Raw genomic sequence first — 24,958 nt, 5'->3', positions numbered from 1 at the left:
CCGTTTGTCAAGTTGGACAAAATTAACAGAAGAACTTAATTACACCAACTTGATAAGTTTTATGACTTGATTATATTTTTTACAGTTTTAAGACTCAATTGCACTTTCGTAACAAGTTTAAGAACTTCCATTGCACTTATCCTAAAAAAAATTATGATCAACTTTGATGATTTTTTCTAATAAATGCCACATAGTGAAAATTGTTCATACATTATGGACCACTCTACATCCTTTAATTCAGGTGAGTAGGGAATGTTGGGCTGAAGTAGAAAATATGGCACGTTACCTGATTAATCAATCTCCATCGCCTTACTATTGACACCATACATTTTTAGGAGTTTTTCACGCCATAGTAGGTGATGCAGATTGATTAATTAGGTAACATGTTGTATTTACTACTTCAGCCCAACATTTCTTACCCACCTATGCATGCAAAATCATGCACGCAGCTCGCTCTCGATTGTGGTGTCCTAGGGATCGTGCGATGCCTTGCAATCCCTTCTTTCTTACGGAACTTGGTAAAATATCTACCACAAAACTTCATGGCGTTATTGGTTTTTCGGCACTTGATTTGCTTATCCGACTGCTTCTTAATTAGTGTCTTAAACTTCTTGAATCGATTGGGCACGTTAGATTTGTGCTTTATAAAGTGTACCCATACATTCCTTAAGTAATCATCGACAAAAGTTAGCATATATCGGACACCTCTTTTTAAAGAAACTGAAGACGGGCCTCAAATGTTTGCATCTCTCCCTCCCCTTCCTTTTTTTCCTTTTTCTTTGGCTGATTTGGTTCTCTATTCTCTTTTTCTTGCTTTCCTCCTGTTTTGCGAAGCTTTTCTATCATGAGCAAGTATAGATTTGGGGATTTTGGCGTGTATGATTTCGTGGTTTTAATTTTCTCGAGTTTCGTTGGTATACAAGTTCAATTTCAAAGGAGATTTATGAAGGTTTCACCTTCACATGTATCAGATCTATGCTCGTTTAACCTTGTTACTCTGGACGACGCTGGTGTTTGAAGCACCGAACTTAGGTGCACGATCCCGAAAGACAAAGCCCTAGCAACAAATGAAGATCTTGGTATGTGCTTGTTAGTGAAAATGAATTCGATGATCAGCTGCCGATTTTGATTTGAAGAAATTACGGATTTGTTTTTTTAGTGGAGTGGGTAGCCCCTAACCTTATTCTATAATACATCTTTTTATCTTAAGTTTGTTTTAGTTTGAAGTTGTTTGGGATTTATTTTAATTTGTAGTTGGGCTGCGTTATTTTTCTTTTTTTATCGAAATGAATGAAATGTTATTTTGACAAATAAAAAGCATGATACATTTTGGAATGAAGGGGGTGGACTTTTGAAGAGCAATTGTCGATTTTGTACTACTATCATGAGGAAACATGTTTCCTCGTCTAGGACCTAATGGACCATTTAATGTTGGATATTTATCTCTCTCTCTCAGGTGCGTTTCAGTAATACAATTTTTTTGCGTATTACTCCTTATCTGTTAATTTCATTGAATGGGTTAGGCTATCTCTTTTCATCGTAACAAGCAAGAAGCTCAAGAATATTTATTGACATCGAAGTGCTTCTAATTTCAAATCGGGAGAATCACCAAAACAGTCATAAACCTATTATAATTATGCCAATTAAGTCCTAAACCTTTTACATTTATGCCAATTTAGTCAATCCATCCAATTTTGGCGAGCAATCGCTAACATGGATGCCAACTGTCCTACGTTGCGTGGCCGGCGCTGATGTGGACATTTTTAAATAATATTTAAATAAATTTTCAATTTTTTTTATTTTAGTAGAAAAACTTGTAAATCGTACCGAATGATGACATTGAACATTTAGGCACAGTTGAGGGACTATATTGAATATTTAGGAATAGTTCGAGGATCACATTGAATAAATTAAAAGTACAATATGATATTATACATTGGGCCGAAATTTATGGACTATTGTGTGCATTTGTTTCGCGAAAAACGAGCGATAGAAAATACTTTCCAAATCGCTCGTTGTCTCGCGAAACAAACAGGAGCGTTAACGTGGCCCCCCTCCCCCAAAATAATAGAATAGTAAATATGCCGAATGCTATCGACCAAAAAAACATGCCGGATGCTGATTTGTTACGTTTTCGAAACAGGATCATTGCCATCGGAGCCTTGACATGAACGAAATGTGGTGGAAGCATTTGCCTCTGAAAGTGTGAATATGGCATATGCACGAGAGAATATGCGGTGCTCCTTAAATCATATGATAATCAGATGCGGGGCAATGAAATCCTTAAAACCAACGAAACTAATCACAGCCCAATCGCCACATACACAACGATCTCCTCCTCCTGTCCTCCTCAACCATCATGTCGTGCTTTGATCTCTTTTCTTCACTTTCTCACTTCTTCATCATCTTCCCATCGCTCTCCGTCATTATCAGCGTCGTCTTCTTCTTCTTCTTCTTCAAGTCGTCGTTGCCGCCGCCTTCCTCCTCGAAGAACCTCCCGAGAGTCTACCCTATCGTGGGTTCCTACTTCTCGTTGCTCGCCAACTGGAAAAGGCGGATCGACTGGAGCGCCGACCTCATCCGGAACTCCCCCTCGGCGACCTACCTCTTCCACCGCCCGCTCGGCCACTGCCAAGTCATCACCGGCAACCCTGCGAACGTCCAGCATATCCTCAAGACCCACTTCGCCAACTACGAGAAGGGAAAGGTCCTTAAGACGACCTTCCGGGACATCCTCGGCGACGGGATCTTCAACGTCGTCGACGGCGAGTCCTGGAAGTTCCAGAGGCAGGTCTCCAGCCACGAGTTCAACACCCGGTCGCTACGGAAGTTTGTCGAGACCGTCGTCGATGCCGAGCTGAACGAGCGCCTCCTGCCGCTCCTGGCTTTCGCGGCCAAGAGCAGGGCAGTGATAGACATGCAGGACGTGCTCCATAGATTCGCCTTTGACAACATATGCAAGATCGCGTTCGGGTACGATGCCGAGTATCTATCGCCGTCACTTCCTCAGCCGAGAGTAAGTATTTCCCAGACTCATTTCACTATATTACAGATATAAAAGATGTGAGCTTTAGCGTGAGTCTCGCCAAACAACATCACTCGTGAATGAATTATTTGATATTGGGAGAATTATCAAAAAGGTCTTCAATATATTTCAACTGTACCAATTTAATTCTGAACAATTTTTTTCAATTGAGTCCTAAATCTTTTGCATTTGTGCCAATTCAGTCTATCCAGCTAATTTTGGCAGGAAATCGCTGACATGGACACCAGCCGTCCTATATGACGTGGCCGACCTTGGCTTGGATAATTTTTAATAATATTTTAATAATTTTTCGATTTTTTTTCTTTTTCTTTTCTTCCCTTCTTCTTTTGGACGGTCGCCGGACCTCGCTAGAGGCGGGCGAGGTCAACCTTGTTGCTCGCCGGCCGGCTAGAGGACGAAGGAAAGAAAAAAAAGAAAGAGAAAGAAAAGAAAAAAAAAGGAAAAAGAAAAAGAAATAAGAAATAGAAATCAAAAAAATATTATTAAAAATTATCCACATCGTCACGTACGACAGCCAGCGTCCATGTTAGCAATTTCCTATCAAAATTGACCGGATGGATTCAATTAGTATAAATATAAAATGTTTATGACTCAATTGGTAAAAAAAGGTTTAGAATTAAATTGGTACGATTGTAACATGTTTATGATTTTTTTGATAATTTCCCTTTGATATTCGACAGGCAAATTTCGCGGAAGCGTTTGAAGACGCGGTGAAAATAAGCATCGAGAGGTTTCTCGAGTTGTTCTCAGTGATTTGGAGGATCAAGCGTTTCTTCAACGTCGGATCCGAGAAGCGCCTCCGGGTCGCGATCTCTAAAGTCCATGAGTTTGCGAAGAAAATCGTGAGGGAAAAGAAGCGAGAGCTGAGCGAAAAGTCGTCGGCCGCCGAGGACCTCCTATCGCGGTTCTTGAGCTCGGGCCATTCCGACGAGGACTTTGTGGCTGACATCGTCATCAGCTTCATACTCGCCGGCCGGGACACCACGTCGGCGGCCCTTACGTGGTACTTCTGGCTGCTCCACAAGAACCCGGAGGTGGAGGCCAAAGTCCGGGTTGAGATCATGGAGAAGTCCGATGCACATGCCGCAGGTTACGATGATGTGAAGGAGATGGTGTACACGCACGCATCGCTGTGTGAGAGCATGCGGTTTTACCCGCCGGTGCCGCTCGACACGAAAGAGGCGGTGAGGGACGACGTCTTGGAGGACGGCACGGTGGTGAAGAAGGGGACGAGGGTGACATACCATCCGTACGCGATGGGGAGGTTGGAGGAGCTGTGGGGAAAGGACTGGCCTGAGTTCAAGCCGGAGCGTTGGCTAAAGGCGGCGGAGGGCGGCGGTGAGAAGTGGGTGTTCGTTGGGAGGGACCCGTTCTCGTACCCGGTCTTCCAGGCAGGGCCGAGGGTTTGTCTGGGGAAGGAAATGGCGTTCCTGCAGATGAAGAGGGTGGTGGCCGGGGTACTACAACGGTTCAAAGTGGTGCCGGCGGCGCAGGAAGGGGCCGAGCCGTTGTTCGATTCGTACTTGACCTCGAAGATGCAGGGTGGGTTCCCGGTGAGGATTGAGATGAGAGAGTGAAAGGGAAATATGAAGCAATGTCAAAGATATCAAACTTTTATTATATTTTCTTTATAAAATGACGTGGCCTCATATATTTATACTTTTTTATTTAGTAACTACAAAATTAGGCCCAATGAATTCGTTTCATTTACTGGTAAGAGAAATGATTAGGTAATAATCTTTAATCACCTGTGAGGATATCAATCTGTTCAAGACAAAAAAAAAATAAAAAATAAAAAATAAAAAATTACTGTGGAGTTCACTTTTTTCAAGAATTTGTGACCCATAACACTCACAATGATCCAAAGATTGTTATGCTAGCAAAACTAGGGGTGAGCATTGGTCCAGGGTTGATCCTGGACCAACCCTAGATCGGCCCAACTCGGCAAATCCTGGTCCGGTTCCCAGGGGGAATGGGCCAGTTTTTAGTCCTGAAACCCTCGGACCCTGCACTGTACGAATTGGTCTTTGGTCCTTAGACTTTAGAGTTGGTCAAACCGTGTATATATTATATATTTTCGTCCACTTTAAACCCTACCCTAGTACCGTCCCCTATGTTCTTTCTCATGTGGTTCTGCCATGTAAAATTATAAATTAGAAAGTAGAAACCCACTTAACCCAGCACTAATTTGACCAAAAAAAAATAAAATAGAAACGCTCTTCCTTGCCTCGCGTTGTTTCCTCGCCGCTCACCTGGGAAACCCTCTTCATTGCCTCACTCTGTTCGCTTATCGCTCACCTCATAGGTGTTAAATCATGTCCTCACTTTGCTTTGTTTGTCATTCATTTAACTAGATAAACATGGTTTTGGTTGTTGCACGTATGTGTCCTAAGTGATAAATGTGAGGTCTTTGGCAATTACTGATTACACTCTAGTATATAAGTGAACTTGATGAATTTAGAAAACATGTCAACTGAAGTAGAGGGATATTATGAAATGAGTCCGATGATGGAATCGCCAGGCCATGGATGTGAGGAAGACTTAAAAGAGTCGACCAAGGTATCTACTAATGATCCTCCTCTTTGTAAGAAGTGAAAAATAGATAAATCCATTGCGTGGGATAATTTTCCGAGGATCATAGATGAGAAGACAAAAAAAAAATGTATGGTAAAGTGCATTCATGATTTATATTACGTATTTTGAACTTCTTATGAATTAATTATAATTCACGCGTTCATTTTTTATGGTTTGTTGCTTTTAGCAAATGGAGATTTCTGTTGTTATATATTAGAGTTATGTTTGATATGTATGGGTATTCATAATTTGGTTGCTCAATGTCGCATTGTTGATGGATATGAAATTTGAAAGAGTATGTTTGTGCTTTCAAGGAATACAAAAAATGAAACAAAAAAATAATCGGTTGGTCTTGAGTTAACCCTAGAACCGGACCAGACCCATAGGGTCGGTCCGGTCCTCGATCCTCGGCTCAACAGGATTGGTCCTTGGTCCCAAAAATTGGGAACTAATACTGTGCGGGTTGGTCCCGGGGTTATGTGCTGGACCAGCTCAACTCAAGCCATACTCACCTCTAAGCAAAATCCCATCGTTTAGGAAAATTTAGTGTGCTATCTTTAGTATGTATGACATTTTTTTAACCAATGAATCCAACACAAACTGCATCCCACAATAATCCCTACTACATTAAATCATGTCTTTTAGATGCTATATGAGTGTTGAATTACGCATCGGAAATTTTGGATGATTGATCTGGCCATTTATATTCGCGTGAAATACATATATAAATGCACATGAGTTAAAGAGCGAGGATAATTACGCAAATAATCTCTGAATTTTGGCACAATGTGCAATGTCGCCTCTGAACTTTTAATTTGTTCAATGAAGTTCATGAACTTTAACTTAATATGCAATGTAGTATTTGAACTTAGTCCAAATGTTATCCTTCCATTAAAATTCAAGGATAATATTGAGTATTAGAACTAAATTGAACATGTACCAAGAGTGCAGGAACCACATTAAACAAATTAAAAGTTCAAGGATGATATTGCATATTGGGCTAAAGTTCAAGGACGATATTGAACAAATTAAAATTTCAAAGACAACTTTGCACGTTGAGCCAAAGTTTTGTGTCATTTTTTTAAGAGCATGATATACCTTGCCAATGTCATGATTAGTGTTTGTACTCCACACTATAAGAATTCGAACCTTGACTTTTAATTTGGGCCAATTTGGTCCGGTTGGCATTTGACGTGGTAAGGGAAAATTACATAAACAGTTCCTGAACTTTGGCCCAAAGTGTAACGTGGTCCATAAAATTTTAATTTGTTTAATGTAGTATCTGAACTTTAACCCAATGTTCAATGTAATCCATGAACTTTTAATTTGTTCAATGCGGTCTCTATAGTTCTGGTACATGTTCAATGTAATCCCTAAACTACGTGAAAATATTCAATGTGGTCTATGAACTTTTAATTTGTTCAATGCGGTCCGTCATGAATTAATTGAAGGACTACATTAAACATTTTCATATAGTTTAGAGATTTAATCGAACAAGTACTAAAAGTTCAGGGATGACAAACCATATTGTACATTGTGTTAAAGTTCAGGAATCGAATTGAATAAATTAAAAGTTCAGGAATCACGTCGGACCAAAGTTTACGAACTGTTTATATCATTTTTTCATAATAATAGTAGGATAGAATATGATAGAATAGAATAGAATAGAAAAATAATAGTAAGTGCATGAGTGCACGTACATTTCAAGCTACGGTGGGAAACCCTTTTACCCCACGTATCTTTTGGTAACTTCCAATCATCATCAAGCGCTTCTTCCCCCGCGCTTCACACTAACACTAACTGCCGCCACTGTCGCCATCGTCCCCCACCTCTCTCTCTCTCTCTCTCCCCGCAACTCCCGCTGCACCGCTAGCACAACGACGCCCCCTCCAACCCTCCCGAGCCCACCCGCCCTCGCGGCGCTCCGGCCGTCGCCGCTGCCCGCCGGTCCCGGAGCGACGGCGGAGCAGCAGGAGAGGCGGCGGCTCGGGGAAGTATCCTCCGGGGAGATGGCCCCCGACGACGGCGGCGCCGCGGCGGCGGTCGCGGCCGACGCCCTGGCCCCGCCGAAGAGGAAGGCGGCGTTCTCTCGGAGCTGGGTCCTGCTGGACCGCGAGGGGCGGGGCAGCTTGCTGGACGTGGACAAGTACGAGATCATGCGCCGGGTGGGGATCCACGCCCGAGATCTTCGCATGCTCGATCCGATGCTGTCGTACCCTTCCAAGATCCTAGGCAGAGAGAAGCTGATCGTCCTCAATCTGGAGGTAATTCGTCTGCTCGGCGATGTGTCCGCCGTCTTGTCCGCTTGAGTAGTTCTCTCTGGAGTTGCGGTCGCTGATTCGCCTGCGCTTTCCTTGTGTTGTTTCTTCTTGTTTGATCTGGAGTTGCAGCACATTAAAGCCATCGTCACTGCAGAGGAGGTACTTCTGTTGTTTTCAGTTCCCGTGAATGGGAACGATTCAGGTCTGTTTTGGGGAGATTCACTTTGTTTTGGTGAGGAACTGCTTTCTGGTTTTGTATAGGTGCTGCTTAGAGATCCATTAGATGAGAATGTCATTCCGATCGTCGAGGAACTCGAGAGGCGGTTGCCCGGAATCGGTCAGTTCCAAGGTGAAGAGGACGATCAGCAAGAAGCGAACAACGACGCCGACGTCGGGGAGCAAAATGGTAGCATGTTGCTATTTTTAGCAGATGATGCTCTTTGATATTTCTCCAATAATTAAACGACGATGAGATAGGATAAAGAGTGTTTGCTAATCACCGGCGTTTGATTAGTTCGGTGATCGCTTTGTCTATGTGATATTTGCCAGAGGAGAAATTTCTTGATTGAGATGCTGGTGATTTTGCTATACTGTGCAGAATTTCCTTTCGAATTCCGGGCATTAGAAGTTGCATTGGAGGCTATCTGTAGTTTCCTTGATGCGCGCACAAGAGAACTGGAGACTGATGCTTATCCAGCTTTAGACGAGTTGACTTCAAAGGCGAGCCTTTCTTTAATTCTGTTTGTTTGCTTATTTTCTGTGGGAATTGACGAAAGAATAAATTTGTCGTTCCAGGGGGTCTTGTACTATGATGTCTGCCTGGAGTACGCATGCAGAAAACTTGCTTTTCCTTTCCTTTTTTTCATTATATGGGTAGAGCAGCTCAAATATTCGGTCCGTGTTCCTTTTTATTTCTTTGTCTGTTAATACAAATAAGGTTTGCAGATTAGCAGTCGCAATTTGGATCGAGTGCGAAAATTGAAGAGTTCTATGACAAGATTGACCAATCGTGTTCAGAAGGTATTGAAATTAGTGCATACATGTTCGGGTTTATAAGGTACTTCCAATCACCAAACAGTCTTATTCAGGGAAAAGGCTTATAGACTGCTTGTTCTCAATCCTGGCTGCATTGTCAAAGCGCTTCACAGGGATATATAAGTTCAGTATTCCTATTGAATGATAGATAGTTAACTGTGATGGGTTGTCTTTTCATTGGATCGGAGTATTGATACTAATAACCCATATATGACTTTCCACTTGATAAATTTGCATTACTGATTGTTTTCATCAACCTAGTTTCTTCTTTCTCAGACTTAAGTCAATTGTTACTGCTTGTGGTGACTTTCTTAGTATTACACCTGACACAGATCTCAACAAATTTAATCGGTGGTCTGCTACCACTCTTGTGACAGGGTAAACATACTTTTTGTTCTTGCTGTTAGAGAGGCATTTGATATAAAATAGATAAATTCTGGAATGAAGGGTGCATTTTTGGAGAGTAAAGTGTGGGTTTTGTACTGCTATCACAAGGAAATATATTACCTGGCCTAGGACCTAATGGACCTTTTAATTTTGGATATTCAACTACCCTCTCTCTCTCTCTCTCTCTCTCTCTCTCTCTCTCTCTCTCTCTCTCTCTCTCTCTCTCTCTGTCTCTCTGTGAGATGAATGGCATTTGTTCCTAGTAATACAAATTTTTGTGGAGATGACTATGGGTTAGGCTATCTCTTTTCATCGTAATAAACAGGAAACTCGAGAAAATTTTCTGACATCTAGTGCTTTGAATTTCGAGCCTCTATGCTTTCTTGATATGCTGCTTACACAATCACATCTTCTTATACCTTTCTTTTCTGCTTCTGTACTCTCTTAATGACTGTGCATATTTGTCCTTCTCACTTATCGGCCTGAACTTTGTTGGATTCAAGATTAATACAAAACAAGTAGCTTTACTGGATAAATGATTGGTTGATACTCTATCCTCCCAAAAGATATCCAAGAAAAGAAATCTAGTAGTAATATCAGAAAACCAAGTTGTACTATTTGCTATGTTCGCAGCACTCAATAAAAGATCCTGTCTTTTCCACGATAGAATTGATGAAGAGGATTTTTTCGTTGTTGCATCGGTAGCGCCCCATGCTTTTGAAATCACTAATGAAAACAAAACTGTAGATTCTACAAAGAAAAACAGAACTCTAGAGAATCAAGTTCGTGGGAATCAATATAACAATGAAATCAAAGGTTTGGTTTTGCTTCGGAGATTAGAAATCAACCTTTGCGTATTAAGGAGGGAACAACAGCTGCATAAGTTAGCCGCCATTAGAGTTACAAGGATTCCCCGGCAAATTAAGCATTGTAAGCATGGAAAATGCCACACCCTCATGCTCTATAAGCAGAATGGATGTTTTGTCACAGAGTAGCACTGACATTGCTTATCACAGAGGAATATATCATTTTTTTTACTTTTTATTGCTGCTTATGAAGATATCTCATCTAGTAAGCTCCCCACACTACATCTCGTGCCTCAAATGCCAGTTTAGCTGTCAATAGCTCCCATTTATTTGAATAATGCTCTCCCTGCAGAACCATTTATCTGTATACGACATGGCATTTCTAAATTATTTATTTGGGGCATCAATGGGTTTGGAATGATGAATTTTCTCTTACAGTACTTCGCATGGGGGATTGCAAATGGATTTGACTTTGACGATATCCCTGCTTGGCTGCACAGAACCTTGCCTTAGATTGTTTTCTTGAATTCAAGTAGCATCGCGCTTGCTGACTTTTCTATCTGCAATTTTGGTCTGATCTCTCCATCTAACTAGATTGTAGTGGAAAAATTTTAAGTGCGAATCATCTGCTCAACTATGATACTATCTGCAATTAATGTACAGCGCGTTTGATGCAGTCCATCTCCATCTTCATTGATATTGTTCAATGCTCTGTTCTTCTGTTTAATATTATGGTGTGTTTTCAATGCCTGTGTCTTTTATGCATTAAGTTGAGATGATCATCTACGCTTTCAATCAAACCATGAACGTATTCATTACATTATCATTTATTGCAGAAAATTATTTGTCTGATGATTCCAGTTCCAGTGTTATCAACAGCCAATACTCAGTTAAATAAGACCTAATTTCAAGTGATATTGGTGTCCAGGTGAGAGATGAACTGGAAGAACTTCTTGACGACGACGATGACATGGCAGACCTTTATTTGTCAAGGAAACTCGCTGCGGCGTCTTCTCCTGTCAGCGGGTCTGGAGCTCCAGATTGGTTCTTTGCCTCTCCTACAACTGGCTCAAAGTTATCCAGAACAAGTAGGGCCAGTGCAGCAACAGCTCATGAGGAAAATGATGTTGAGGAACTCGAAATGTTGCTGGAGGTCAGATAAATTCAATCAACAGTCTCATTTAGCTCATTGAGAGTCCATAAGTGATACTGATGCTTTTCTGCAGGCATATTTCATGCAAATTGACGGCACTTTAAACAAATTGTCAACGGTATGCATCGTCATTGATATCCTTGCACCAGTTCTTTGTTTCATCATGTTGCCTAACAAATTTTCTTACAGCAATTTAATGAAAATTTCTTTAGAATTATCTCAGTAGACTAAACTGTACCATTCCTGGAAGCTGATTCTATTTATTCTCTCTCAGTTGCGTGAATACATTGATGATACTGAGGATTACATCAATATTCAGGTAAGCTTTTGGAGAATCGCGAACCATATCCTCAACTATGTAACATGTAATTCAAACTATTTTGCTCTTTGGTTACTGAACATTGTTAGAATACGTAGTGGTGACTAGTGACATTTTGATCTGCTTTTTGTCTTTTTACAGCTTGATAATCATCGGAACCAGCTTATACAGGTAGGATTCGCAAGATACGCAAAACTCCACTAGGTATTCTTGAAATTGACCTCCGTTGGCACCTTTGTTATCAACCAAATAAATCTCCATTGCACGAAGATTTTATGTTCATCACTAAAGTATACTATATTTGAACTGGCCATAGCTAGAGCTCTTCCTCAGTTCAGGAACTCTGTGCTTGTCTGTGTATTCTCTGGTAGCGGCGATATTTGGCATGAATCTTCAATACACGTGGAGAGAAGGTCATGGTTACATCTTCAAATGGGTACGCAAATCTCATCCGATCACCTTCTCTAAGAAAGCCTGATTCTTAAGTTTTGTAAAACAGACGCAAAACGCGATGGAAGGTTTTTCATTCATGTTAATGCTCACTGGGGGAAAACTCTCAGGTGGTCATTGTCGCTGGAGTTGTGTGTGGATCCATTTTCCTATCTATAATCTCCTATGCTCGGCGCAAGGGTCTGGTTGGTTCTTGAAGCGGTATGATTCATTCGGGAAGAATCCAATCCGATGTGCCAGCTCCAGGACATCATGTGGACGACATCACCCTATTCTGTGTCCCACAAATTGTACCATGACTTGTGTCCCCCCGTGCCGGAACGACGTCGACGAGATGCACGGCTGAGATGGAATGGACGCAATATCTCCGGGTCCATTGTTTCACCCTTCCCTACTTGGGGTAAGAAATTAGAAGCCATTTGAATAGTCCAAAGTAGCAAGTGGGGTCAGGTCTAGTGAAGAGAAGAGTCGTTGACGTTGTACAGTTTTTGTACGCGGGGATTACCTGTTGTGATGAATACCTGTTGTAATGGAATTGATATTCTTCCCTCGAATATCCGAGGTTAGGTGATGACGCGCTAGTTAACATAGTGAATTACGCCTGGCCCGCATATTAATGAATTTTGCTAATCCATTCTGAAGAAAATATGAAGTAGCCCTGGTTTTCCCCGTCGGCCATAGGCCATTCCATTCACGATTCGGCTGGTGCCGATTAGTGAAAAAAGAAATGTGAAAAGTGGAATAACTTTGACACGTGATGGTCAATGAATAGAATGGTTTATAGCGGATGTGTAAAATCAAGACTACCCAATATTTTTTCTCCATTTTGACCTGATTAGGCCGCAAAATCTTATCCCTTTGTAGGCCTAAAATCGGGAAACTACTATGTAACGGTAATTTAATAGAATTATTCATTTTTATAGCACATTGACTTTTATTCACGTACCTTTATTATTTTTAAATTTATTCTGCTTCACGAGGGTGGAGACATACATTTATGTAATTGTTTTTTTCCTTTTTAATTGGTGAAAAATAAAGGCAACGTCGAGGTAAAATTGTTCAAAAAGTCTTAAATATATTGCACTTTTTTTTATATTTTAATTGTAATTGAGTCCTAAATCTTTTCACATTTTGCCAATTTAGTCCATCCAATCAATTTTAGCCGGAATCGCTGACGTGGACGCGAGTCACCCTACATGTCTCAGCCGGCGCTGACGTGAATGCTTTTTTAATAATTTTTCGATTTCTTTATTAATTTTTTCCCTTTTTTTATTTTCTTCTCTTTTCCTTCTTTACCTTTTTCTTTTATTTTGTTTTTTTCTTTTTTATACTCCGCCAGCCTCAAGCGAGGGCAGCCCTTGTCAAGGGCTGACGAGGGCGGCCCTCCCTAGATCGAAAGAGGGTTTGCCCTCGCTTGAGGCCGGCGACACGACCTGGGCTGGCCATCGACGCGACCTCCGCCGGCCGTCGACAAGGCGAGGCGATGGCCGGTGGAGAGAAAAAAAGAAAGAAAAAGAAAAGAAGAGAAAACGACAAAAGAAAAAAAAGAAAAAAGTAGAGAAAGAAAAGAAGAAAAGGAAAAAAATAAATATATAATCGAAAAATTATTAAAATATTATAAAAAAAATTGTCAACGTCAGTGTCAATTATGCCGCACAAGACGGCCAATATCCACGTCAGTCATCAAAATTAACCTGATGAATTCAATTGACAAAGCTTGAAAATTTTTTAGGATTTAATTAGCACAATTAAAACGTTTCGGACTGAAATAGCAAAAGGGAAATAGATTTAATGCTTTCCGGACAATTTTCGTACAGCGCGGTACTCTCCGTACGTTACCGCAACGATCCCGGTTTTTGCAAAGTGCCACGTGACCACGTTGCTCTCCGGTTCGACCGGGTCCTGGCGGCGCCGGTTTTCAGCCTCGGGAGTCGGCACCCCGCTCTCTCTCTCTTTCTTTCGCTCTCCGAACTGGGACCCCAACAAGACTTCCCGTTCGCGTTCGTGAGATATTCAAAGCCAACGAAAAAAATAGAGAGAGTTGCGTTCTTCCACTGCAACACATCACAAAGTCAAAAACATACAAAGGAGTCTCCCCGCTCCCCCGCCGTCCCACGGCTTCCCCCCAACGCCGGGAGATGGTGTCGCAACCGTCGACGCCTCCGCATGTCACGGCCGGTGACCGTGAAGAAGAAGCAGCATCAGGAGCAGCAGGAGAAGCGGCGGCGGCGGAGGAGGGAGGAAGGGGCACGTGGAAGCACGCCGCCTTCCACGTGGCCACCACCATCGCTACTCCCGCTGCTTACGCTCCTCTGCCCTTCGCTCTCGCCTCTCTCGGCTGGCCTCTCGGTAACTCTCTCTCTCTCTCTCTCTCTCTCTCTCTCTCTCTCTCTCTCTCAGGTTCTATGTTTTGTATTTCTTCTTTTTTGTATGCTTTTTCTGGCTTTTCTTGTTTGGTGTTTGACGAAGACAAATGAATAAATGGCGATATTCTTCGATTTGGGCGGTGGAATCTCTGTGTTTGTCTGGACGCTGACGACGACCGAAGTTGGCTCGAATACTAATAGCACCTGTTTGATGTTTCCGAATTCAGCAAATAGCACCTGTTTGATCTGGAGCTTTGGTGATTATATCAAATTTGATCTGTTTAATCCCCTTCCTTTTTGGGTCTTCAGGGACGGAACAGTACTAGAAGTGAAGTGGGTTCCATCTTTCTTTATTATCTAAGATGTTGTTAACCACTGATGGCTTGGACGCCTTTTAAGCGAAATGCCTCTGATCTTCAAAACCATTGATTACACGCTACACGAGAAACGCAACACTTTAGAAATTTTGCTTATCTTGTTGCTTGACTCTCTACCCCATCATCATCATCATCATCATCAAGTTACTTGAGATGTTAAATTTGGGCTGTTGCTGGTTTCAGGTGTTAGTAGCCTGGTTGGTGCGACGCTGGCCACATGGTACTCCAGTCTATTGATCGCGTCTCTCTGGAGATGGAATGGGAAGAAGCAGGTCACGTACCGTCATCTCGCCCAGAGCATATTCGGTTCGTGTTACTGTCTGCTCTATCAGTTTTATCTTCGTTAAATGTTGGTGTTTAGAGGGCAAAATCCCGCTGATTCACCATTACTCCTCTGTTGTTTGGTTTTGGAGTAGTCCTTTTTTAACCATTCTTTCCAGGCATAGCTTGCACAGGGGTGTCATCTTTTTGGAAAGTAGTCTTTAAGCTCATCTTATTGGCTCTTTCAGTGGATACATCGCCATGTCTATTTATAGAAAGATCTGTATTGGTTGCAGCAAACTTGTCTAACCGACTGCAATAAAATAGTTTTTTTTTTTTTAGCTTAATGCAATAATTCGGTGAATAGGTAATCAGTGCCACATTATGTGACTAATCATGAAGCTTTAACTTAGGATCGTGTTCTTCTTAGTCTGACTAGATTTATCTCAAAAATCATCAGCGAGCACCTGAAATGCTGCTGCAAGCTAAATACAGGTTTGTTACGGTACAGTTTATAGCTAAGAGGAGAAATGGAATTTGAACATCTAACTTTAACGTTTGAGCGATCACATGAATTCCTCTAGATGCACTCAAATTTCGGACATTACTGTAGAACTTGGGAGTTATTTTGCTGCTGAGGCATAATGACATGAAGGTTCGTCTTGAAAGATCCAGAGATTCCAAAGACATAAATTATTGTCCATTCATCGCCACGTAAACAGCGCTTGCAACTGGAGATGTCTTGTTTTTTTCCCTTTTCACTTGTTTATTCGACTTATTCTTTCTTCTTATTTTTATAGGTTCCTGGGGTTATTGGTCTATTGCATTTTTTCAGCAGGTCGCTTCATTGGGGAACAACATCGCAATTCAAATTGCTGCCGGCAGTAGTCTTAAGGTTAGACTAGCTTTCCTACCCTTGCTGTGGAAAACATGAATACCTCGTCTGTCATCCGGCATCAGTTTTTCTCTTTCTTCCTTCTGACATTCTCCATCCTTCTGTGTGTTGTTTTCCAAGGCGATCTATAAATACTATCAAAAGGACGGGACTCTGAAACTGCAGCATTTCATTGTTTTCTTCGGAGCCTTCGAGCTTCTCCTCTCCCAGCTCCCCGACATCCACTCTTTGAGATGGGTCAACGCAATATGCACATTCTGCACGATTGGTTTTGCTGGCACAACAATTGGTGTGACAATCTACAACGGTACTTTTAAGTCGCAGCAATCACTCTATATTACTCTCTTTCAGAAACTCGACGTCACATTATTGCATCCTTAGGTTGAGATTACTGGTTGCCATTCAGGGAAAGAAATCGATCGGGAAACAGTCAGTTACAGTCTGCAAGGAAGCTCCTCGTCAAAAGTGTTTAAAGCCTTCAATGCACTCGGTGCAATAGCATTCTCATTTGGGGATGCAATGCTTCCAGAAATACAGGTAGAGCTTCTTGGACATATCGTGTGGTACATTAACCGAGCCTCCTCTTTTCCTTCTGTTTTCTTAGTTCCATTTTCAAATGCGCTTTCTAAGTCAAGCCTTGAAATGCTTTTGCTCTCGATTGGAGAAGTCGAGATTTAAATTGAGCCGTCCCCTCATCAGCATACCGTGAGAGAACCTGCAAGAAGGAACATGTACAAAGGCGTGTCGGCAGCATACACCATAATCTTATTAAGCTACTGGCAATTGGCCTTCTGTGGGTACTGGGCTTTTGGATCAGATGTGGAGCCTTATATCTTGGCTTCTCTGACAAATCCGGATTGGACAATCATCATGGCTAATATTTTTGCCGTGATTCAAATAGCAGGATGCTTTCAGGTAGGCCCATGTATTTTTACGAATTGATAGCCAATGTTTGTGATTTTCTGTCGATTTGAAAACTTAGAATTCTCTGTACATAATAGAGACCTCTGTGATTGTGAAGCAACAACTGAAAAAGGCATTAATGATATCTTCTTAATGACCCTCACTGTATTGTGGCCATTCATTAGAGGGTTATGCTAGATTTGGAACTACCTTTATTAGCACTGTTTTCTTTGGAAGGATGCCAAAGAAAGGTCTTGCTGCTGCATTAGAAGTAGGACATGGAATTTTATATCCTATCTTTTCACGAAGATAAAAAAAACTGTAGTCTTTCTGTTACGTAATTTTCACTTAGAAGGAAGCCTCATGATTCTCTCTGCACAGAACAGGAGATGAAGAAGATGATCATGTAGCTGTATGTAGTCAACCATTTCTGTAGGATGGTTTAAATGACTATTAGGGGATCAATGACCGTTAAATGAGATAAATCCTGTAAATATTAGGACAAGTAGATGGATGTGAGCGCAAATGGACCTCGGACATCTCGATAGTAAATGTCGGAATGTTGATCCTTTGTTTCATACTTCACGAATGCCATGACCAGTGCAACCAACTCACGTGAACTCATAGGTTACGCTTCTTTTTGTTCCTAGTTTATTCCTAAAACATGTAATTTCACTTCCTGTAATTACTTTTTGTACTTATGTGGGGCTTGTCAAAGTCAGTGTTACTTTGCCATTTCGAAGTTCCTTGTATGCTGATCTGATTCACATAATTGAAGATGAAAACTCCTAGACAAGTACAATCTTCCTAGTGATATTGATAAGTTTCTGCATACAGATATATTGCAGGCCAACATACGCATACTTTGAGGACAGAATGCTTCATGACAAGCACGCCTCCCCTTTCCCGTTCCGTGATCGCCTCATCCGTCTGATTCTGACTTCCATTTACATGGTCGTGATTACTCTCGTCGCCGCTGCAATGCCATTCTTCGGAGATTTTGTGTCCGTCTGTGGTGCGGTTGGCTTTACACCGCTTGACTTTGTGTTCCCCGCCATTGCATTTCTAAAGGCCGGAAGAATGCCCAAAAACTTGAAACTGCGCACTTTCATTCGAGTCTTCAACTTGGCCGTAGCGACATGGTTCTCCGTTGTCGCCGTCTTGGGCTGCATTGGTGCGGTAAGGTTCATTACAGAAGATATCAAGACGTACGAGTTCTTTCACGATATGTAAGTCGAAGTGAAATATATAGAAGCATCACACACATTGACTTAGAAAATTTCATCATTGAAAGTGAAATATAATCATATGGAATTCTCTTTTATCATATGGAGGAATCTATACCATCGACATTCCATTTATGGTTCTACTAGTCCTTTTCGATTTGTGAGTCATATTGATTTCTGAACTTAGATTTCTTTGGTAAATTTCATTGATGATCACTAAAATAACGACGTGTTTGCAATATGATCTCTGAATTTTCATTTTCTACTACCTTCTGTGGAGGGTCGCCGACCCTCTGTCTAGTTGCCTACGGAGCATCGTCGGCCCTTTGCCATCGTCAAGGCTCGGGTGACCCTGCTCGGCATTGCAAAGGGTCATGTCATCCGCCGCCACTGTCGTAGAGGGCAACACGACCCTTTGTGCCGGTAGCAGAGGGCTGAAGTGGCATTAGGGTGGACGCCATGTCAAGATCACGTGTTCGCCGTATCAATGTTCGGTTGAAGTAATTGATCAGGTTCCAACGAAAGTGCATCAATCGCAAAAAAGTAGAAAATTCGATTCAGTGATTGAAATTAAAGTTTAATAATGGTCGAATTGCAAATCCCACCTAAGTTTAATGACTATTGATGAAATCTGATCTAATTTCTCTCGTTTTTCATCTCACCTAATTTTTCGAATTTCTAACGCCTCGTTTCTTCAAAGGCTATCATGAATAGTCACTAAACTTTTTTTTTTTCGGTATCTAATATAGTTCTTGAATTTTTTTGAGTTGGTCTCTACGTTGCCCTTCTTCCATAAACACGACCGACTAAAATTGTTGATGCGATGATTAACACCTTTATTATCCAAATTGGCATCTGGCATCTCCAATTAGACGGTCCAGATATTTCCACGTCCTCCATGGCCTCTCCATCCTTGCCATCGTAGCCGCCCATACTCCTCCTCCCTCCCAGCTCTGCTGTGAAATAACGCGAAAAATAATGGACGTTGTCATTCAAGTCTAATGCAAGATGAAAATATTAAATAAAGATCACAAAAAATTTACGTGATTCAGTTCGAGAGTCGATGCTTGTTCCATGGAGGAGCCAGTCGCTTATGAATCCATAGAATACAGAATTTACAATCGCTTGAGAGTTTCCCATCTCTATATTACACACAAAGCAAAACCAGAAATATTATATTACAATCTCTAGCAAAGAACTCACTCAAAAAATTGAGAAAGCCTTACCACTGTCTTGTTTGATTTTTTTTATTTTGTTCGTTTTTTTTCCTTTTCTCTTCCTTGGCCTATCGCCAAAGATCGGCCACATGCGAAGGATGAGCTCGTTGGCCGGTCGCCACGGTGGAGCCTCGCAGGCCTAGGGCAAACTTGTCCCTCACCTGGGACCCGAGCTCAAGCATCGAGGACCCGAGCAAAAAGAAAAAGAAAGAAAAGACAAAATTAATAAAAATGAAAATAAATCTTTTTAAAAGATATATTTTTATTAGAACAAATATTTCAATAACTAAGGACCCAAGCTCGAGCGCCGAAGACCTGAGCACAGCCTTTATGCACCCGGGTTCAGGTGTCTAGTCATCGAGCATGAGCACCAAGACTTCAGGCTTGACCTAGATGGACCTGGATGTGAGCACTAGGGACTCAAGCGTCGAAGACCTGGTCCAAAACGCTGGGACTCAGGAACCAACGTTGAGGTTCCCGTGTCCAAGCGTGGAATTTTGGGTCTAAGCGCCGATTCCTAGTCATATTTTGAAAAATGTTTTCCGAGTTTTTCAAAGAGAAAATTATTTTCTTGAATCTAAGCATAGGTTTTCCATTGATCGGGAAAATATTTTCTGTTGACTCATTTTCTTAAACAAACCAAACGCCGGAAAATGAGTAAAATGTTTTTTAGGAAAATATTTTCCGCAAAACAAACGAAGCCTTAAATTAGGATATCACTCAAATTAGGATATTGCTTAAACTATAAAACATACTTGGATCGGGTTTTCTTTAAGCACTCAAATTCGAGAGACATATTGACAACTCTGTCTCTCTCCAATTAACTCAAATCCGAAGCGAATGAAATTGCGCCTTTCCACCGACAAATTCGGGCGTGTGTGTGGTGTGGAGAGGGAGCAATTCAATTATGTGGCAGAGGGGAACCCATATCGATTGAAAGCTGCGTGATGACCCTGGATATTTCATTTGCTGATTAAAACAAATTCATGAAAGCACAAATATCAATTGCAAGCGAAATGCTTCGGATGTGCAAAATGCGTAGAGAGAAGAAAAAAAAGCATGGACTCGTTTCATCATTGATGTCGATCTTGGCAACCCAAACACTTGATATAAGTTATACTTGTAGCATCCCTTCTCAGATGAAATATTGTTCAAAAATTCCTAAATCTATTGTTCGATCACTAATTCAGTCTTAAATTTTCAAATTTCGTCAATAGTTCTAAACCTTTTGACAATTTTCCAATATAATCCATCCTAGTATGACGGTATTGACGGTATAGTCAACGATAGTTATCCTACATGGCACGACGGACAAATAACGTGGATGATCTTAAATTAAACAACCTTTCTTTTTTGTGCTTTTTTACTCTCTTTTTTTTTTTTTTATCTACCTTTCATTATCTTTCTCTGCTAACCACCAAAGCCTCGACAAAGGTTGCCAAGCAGAGACAAGGGTCATACTTGCCCGGATCTAAGCGAGGCTTGCCGGCCAATGGCGAGGATTACGGCCCTCGCTGCCACATTATCGTTTTTCGTCAAACCACTCATTTGTTTGAATTACCAGAGAATGACCGTATTAAATTGATGAACAGTCGACCTTACTAGCTTGGCCGTATGTGGGCCATCCTCCGCCATCTCCTCCTTGTAGGGGTGTGCAAAACGGACCGTCTGGATTGGGAACTACTTAGATCGAACCGGATTGACCGGTTTGGTCCTGTTCCCGAGAGTGTCGGTTCAGTTTTTGATTCCTAAAAGTGAAACCGGTGTCCGGGCGATCCAGTTCCCGGTTCTAAGGGGGAACCGAACCGATTATATATACTTTTTTTATTTCTTCAAAAAAAATAGTAAAATGTGAACTAAACCCACGTACAATGCTTTCCCTTTATCATCGCACCACAATGACTCTTCTCTCGCGCTTCCATCAATATGTTAAGATTTATCATTCTCTCTTGTTGTGGAGGGAAAAAAATAAAAAATGTGACCGGTTTCATTAGATTGATTCCCAGTTCTCCGAATTGGGAACCGGTCCTCCCGGTTGAGTTCCCGATTCCGCCTTAAAATCGGACTGGACCGGGAACTGATCATTTCTACCTCCTTGTACCCCACATTCTCCTCCAACAAGTTATTCTTGAAGTGTGATGCCTTAGTACATCACCGTGCTACACGTGTTTATTCCTATATATATTTATATATTATTACTATCTTTATTATTAGTTTTTTTAAAAGACATCCGGAAACATCATAGTATATAAATACAAATCATGCCACAAAACATCAACCTTCAGTTAACATGTACATGTACATGCACCTTCATGATAGCATTGATCACAATATATAAATACAAACATCCAAAATATAAGGAAAATTTGTTCCAAAATCCTAACTTATTGTATGATGGCTAATTTAGTTATAAACTTTTTCATTTGGCCAATTTAGTGCTGAACTTTTTGGTAGTCCTTCAAGCTAATTTTGGCTAGAAACCATTGACGTGGCTATTCAATTAGTACTGGCCATCCTACGTGACATAATCGGCGTTAACTTGGATGATCTTTGCAAAAATTTTCAAAATTTTCATTTTTTTTCATTTTTTCCTTTTCTGTTCTTTTTTCTTTTTTCCCTATTTCCCTCCACCGGTTGCCGAGGCTTTTGCCATGGCCGGCAAGGGTCACCTACCAAAGGCGAGCGTCACGATGCCCTCGCGAGCCTAGATTTGGCGAGGGCATTGCAGCCGTTGCCATATTTGGGAGAGGGTATGCGAGCCTTCACGGTTGCCAGTGAGGGCCATGATGCCCTCGCCTATGGCCGACGAGGGTTGGCGAGGGTGTCTCGGTCCTTGCTTGTGGCCAACGGAGGTAAATAGAAAAAAGAAGAAGAAAAACTTGAGAAATTTTTAAAAATTGAAAAAATTGTCTACATGAGCACCGGTTGTTGGTCATGCCGCATAGGACAGCTGGCATCTACGTTAGCAATTGCCGACCAAAATTGGCCGAAATGATTATATTGTCATATCGTTAGAAGGTTTAAGACTAAATTGGCCAAATTAAAAAATGTAAGATTGAATTGACTGTCATACATTACGTTTAAGATTTTTTGGATAGCTATTCCCAAAATAAAACATTGTACATTATATCACTCCTGGGGATAAATCGGGGTAAACCTAACACCATTATATACATACTATAATCTAATCCAAAGCCTGCCTATACAATATTCAAACTACCACGTCTAAAACTTCATGCACCATCACGTCATCCTTATCATCAAAACCAGGCAGACCATTAAACCCTCTCAGAGGTCCACCAACTTGTCATTAATATAACCTTACCAAGTGATAAAACGATAATGAATAAGTTGTGGTAACCTTATGTCGACCCAAATTGTAGAGCTATACTTAATACACCACTGCGAGTCTAAGTATAGGTACATATTGATAGTCACACTTGAAAGATAGTGTTATCCCAAATCTCATCGCATGAGGTGGATCTATCACTACATATCTATAAAATAAAATAGGTGAGCCAGAGCCAATAAATGAAATTTCTAGATCTAATATAGGAGATCACATTTCCACTCGATCTGATATCAAATACAACAGCATGATTTAAAAACGAGTTTAAAATATTTGCATGGGTAAATATATTAGCTTTCTAACATGATATGCAAATGAAAATAGCTTGCCAATGTGACAGAAAATTAGTCATTCAAATGCAAGCAAATGACATATTATTTCATGACACGCAATTACCACATAGCAACTCAGTAATATACAAAGTGAGTATCTAGAGCTACTCGTCTTTGGCCGAGAGTCGTCTTAAACTAACGAGACATTGTCACCCCCAACTCATGAAGGATGAAATCATAAGCTCATCTAGGCATGCCTCAATGTATCTATCACAGATATCCTTTATATCAACGAGGATAAATACACCACGTAAACCCTCATTATGATAGTTATCTCATAATCGACTACTCTAGAAATCATATATAATGTATGATAGTCACGGATCCATCACATGGAAGAATCAATGGAGCTCATGTCCCTTCAACCAACCCTATAGAGATCAGCCTTAGACGGTAGAACATTTATCTTTTTGCAAAGTCTTATACGCAAACTCATATAGAGGGGTTCGCTCTTCGACGAATAGACTGCAGCATAGAAGTTAGGTACATAGCATCATTCACACACAATTCATTATTACATAATAAATGTCATGCACATTTCAATAACCACAGTTGCATGTAATAACAAATTAATCTCTTACCATTTCCGGTGTAAACAATAGCATAATTACATGCTTTTTAACATACAAACCTTCATCCTCTGAACACCATGCCATCATCACTTAATATGGAACTTGCGCAAAATTTATATCTCATTTCGATGAATCTAACCTTAGATAACCATTTTTTATAACTTTAGTTACTCATAATTTTCTTTTCTAAGAGTGCGCCTTAATTAAATTCACCTTAATCATCAAAATTAAAACAAATTTCCTATAATTCAAGATTTCCATAATTACATAATCGCCCTAATAAATTTTCTCATTTAACTATTCTTTCTCATAACTTTCAATCTTTTTTTAATCAATCTATATTAAATAAATTAAATACCTAATGCATTCATTTGTTATCTAAGACATGTATATTTTATTTACACTATAAACATGCTATATATTTTGGAAAATTATCAAAACGCTTACTTTTAAATTAATTATGTAATTAAGTCCAATTTTATCTAGTTAGATAAATTATCTGGATTGAGTAATTATTTCCCAAAATATTAATTATTTCTAAAAATAACTTAACCACCTATCATCATAGGGTTTCAGATTATGTGATCAGCCCCCAGAGTTTCCAATTTCAGTTGATTAGTCCCCTAGCTTAGTGAAATTACAAATTTGCCCCCTAAAGATTAAAAAATAGCTAATTTAAACCGGTTTAATTGTCTTTAATTGATCTAACTTGATAACCTACTAATTAACGCATAAAATAGCACTGTTAAAAGAGCCCTCCCATTTATGCAAATTCCCCTAAATATGTCAAAATTACTAAAATGGCACTTTTAGGTCTAATTGTACCATTTTTCCCATCCGAGATGCAACAAAACGTTTTGGTAATCATTCAAACACATTCTAGTCTTGTAGAAAATTTTTCAATTTTAGCCTAGAAATCATAATAGCTCAAAGTGCCATTCTTAAAGTCCATTTAAACCTAAGGGTCAATACCATAAAAAATCTTAAATGGGTACACCCATGCCACGTTTACCTCAAACTAATTTTGTATCACAAAAACTCCTAAACTAGTGCATTCGTGCAACAATGATTACAAACCAGTGCACCTGTGCCACATTTACCCCAAAACTAATTTTAATATCATAAAAAATCTCAAACTGATACACCTGTGTAACATTTACCCCAAACTGCTGCATCGGTGCCACACTTACCCTAAAAAAATCCCAAATTTGCCACAATTTGGGGTAAAAGTGGCATATATATATATACATATATATATCAGTTTGGGGGTAAATATGGCACTTGTATACCCATTTGAGATTTTTCATGACACAAAAATTAGTTTATGGTAAATGTGACACATGTATAGTAGTTTGGGAGTTTTTGTGACACAAAAATTAGTTTGGCATAAATGTGGTACAGGTTTACTAGTTTGTTTCGTGGCATTAAT

The 24,958-nt window shown here is 40.5% G+C and overlaps 3 protein-coding genes across 10 annotated transcripts; all 3 read left to right on the top strand.

Annotated features, from left to right (window-relative positions):
* Positions 1 to 2,176: 2,176 nt before the first annotated feature.
* LOC115667338 (cytochrome P450 94A1-like) lies at positions 2,177 to 4,717 on the top strand. The gene is made up of 3 exons (XM_056314529.1): positions 2,177 to 2,203; positions 2,309 to 3,016; positions 3,727 to 4,717. Exons 1-3 carry the CDS (start codon positions 2,177 to 2,179, stop codon positions 4,621 to 4,623), a joined length of 1,632 nt encoding a protein of 543 aa, XP_056170504.1. The 3' UTR covers positions 4,624 to 4,717.
* Positions 4,718 to 7,403: 2,686 nt separating this feature from the next.
* On the top strand, positions 7,404 to 12,626 carry LOC115673381 (magnesium transporter MRS2-I-like). Of its 8 annotated transcripts, none has more exons than XR_008817249.1 (11): positions 7,404 to 7,884; positions 8,011 to 8,040; positions 8,143 to 8,287; positions 8,480 to 8,601; positions 8,827 to 8,901; positions 11,038 to 11,262; positions 11,336 to 11,380; positions 11,537 to 11,581; positions 11,723 to 11,752; positions 11,902 to 12,017; positions 12,142 to 12,626. XR_008817249.1 is itself a non-coding variant. In XM_056314907.1 (11 exons), the coding sequence occupies exons 1-11, from the start codon at positions 7,630 to 7,632 to the stop codon at positions 12,226 to 12,228; spliced, it is 1,179 nt and encodes a 392-aa protein (XP_056170882.1). In that variant the 5' UTR covers positions 7,404 to 7,629; the 3' UTR covers positions 12,229 to 12,626. The 8 variants fall into 8 exon arrangements, 5 of the variants coding, with proteins under 5 accessions (XP_056170882.1, XP_056170884.1, XP_056170883.1 ...); XM_056314907.1 differs by having other exon boundaries at positions 11,898 to 12,017; XR_008817251.1 differs by lacking the exon at positions 12,142 to 12,626 and having other exon boundaries at positions 11,537 to 11,627; positions 11,723 to 11,785; positions 11,902 to 11,941.
* Positions 12,627 to 14,051: 1,425 nt separating this feature from the next.
* Positions 14,052 to 18,155, top strand: LOC115673487 (GABA transporter 1-like). Its single transcript, XM_030595673.2, has 7 exons — positions 14,052 to 14,380; positions 14,958 to 15,080; positions 15,836 to 15,930; positions 16,051 to 16,237; positions 16,337 to 16,467; positions 16,630 to 16,845; positions 17,671 to 18,155. Exons 1-7 carry the CDS (start codon positions 14,170 to 14,172, stop codon positions 18,064 to 18,066), a joined length of 1,359 nt encoding a protein of 452 aa, XP_030451533.2. The 5' UTR covers positions 14,052 to 14,169; the 3' UTR covers positions 18,067 to 18,155.
* The last annotated feature ends 6,803 nt before the right edge of the window (positions 18,156 to 24,958 follow it).

The sequence above is a fragment of the Syzygium oleosum genome, unplaced genomic scaffold, assembly GCF_021117445.2.
Source record: "Syzygium oleosum isolate NSW1041296 unplaced genomic scaffold, Sole_v2.1 Sole_v2.09, whole genome shotgun sequence".
Taxonomy (NCBI): Eukaryota; Viridiplantae; Streptophyta; class Magnoliopsida; order Myrtales; family Myrtaceae; genus Syzygium; species Syzygium oleosum.
This window is presented reverse-complemented; position numbering and strand designations above follow the sequence as displayed.

Excerpts from the sequence above, each read along its gene's own strand:
- LOC115667338 (XM_056314529.1), top strand. The coding sequence starts at position 2,177 with ATGTGGTGGAAGCATTTGCCTCTGAAA. Across the intron at positions 2,204-2,308 it reads GGAAGCATTTGCCTCTGAAA|CCCAATCGCCACATACACAA; the intron begins GTGTGAATATGG and ends AACTAATCACAG. Across the intron at positions 3,017-3,726 it reads CGTCACTTCCTCAGCCGAGA|GCAAATTTCGCGGAAGCGTT; the intron begins GTAAGTATTTCC and ends GATATTCGACAG.
- LOC115673381 (XM_056314907.1), top strand. The coding sequence starts at position 7,630 with ATGGCCCCCGACGACGGCGGCGCCGCGGCGGCGGTCGCGGCCGACGCC. Across the intron at positions 8,288-8,479 it reads CGACGTCGGGGAGCAAAATG|AATTTCCTTTCGAATTCCGG; the intron begins GTAGCATGTTGC and ends TATACTGTGCAG. Across the intron at positions 12,018-12,141 it reads ATGGTTACATCTTCAAATGG|GTGGTCATTGTCGCTGGAGT; the intron begins GTACGCAAATCT and ends GAAAACTCTCAG.
- LOC115673487 (XM_030595673.2), top strand. The coding sequence starts at position 14,170 with ATGGTGTCGCAACCGTCGACGCCTCCGCATGTCACGGCCGGTGACCGT. Across the intron at positions 14,381-14,957 it reads CTCTCTCGGCTGGCCTCTCG|GTGTTAGTAGCCTGGTTGGT; the intron begins GTAACTCTCTCT and ends TGCTGGTTTCAG. Across the intron at positions 15,931-16,050 it reads CTGCCGGCAGTAGTCTTAAG|GCGATCTATAAATACTATCA; the intron begins GTTAGACTAGCT and ends TTGTTTTCCAAG.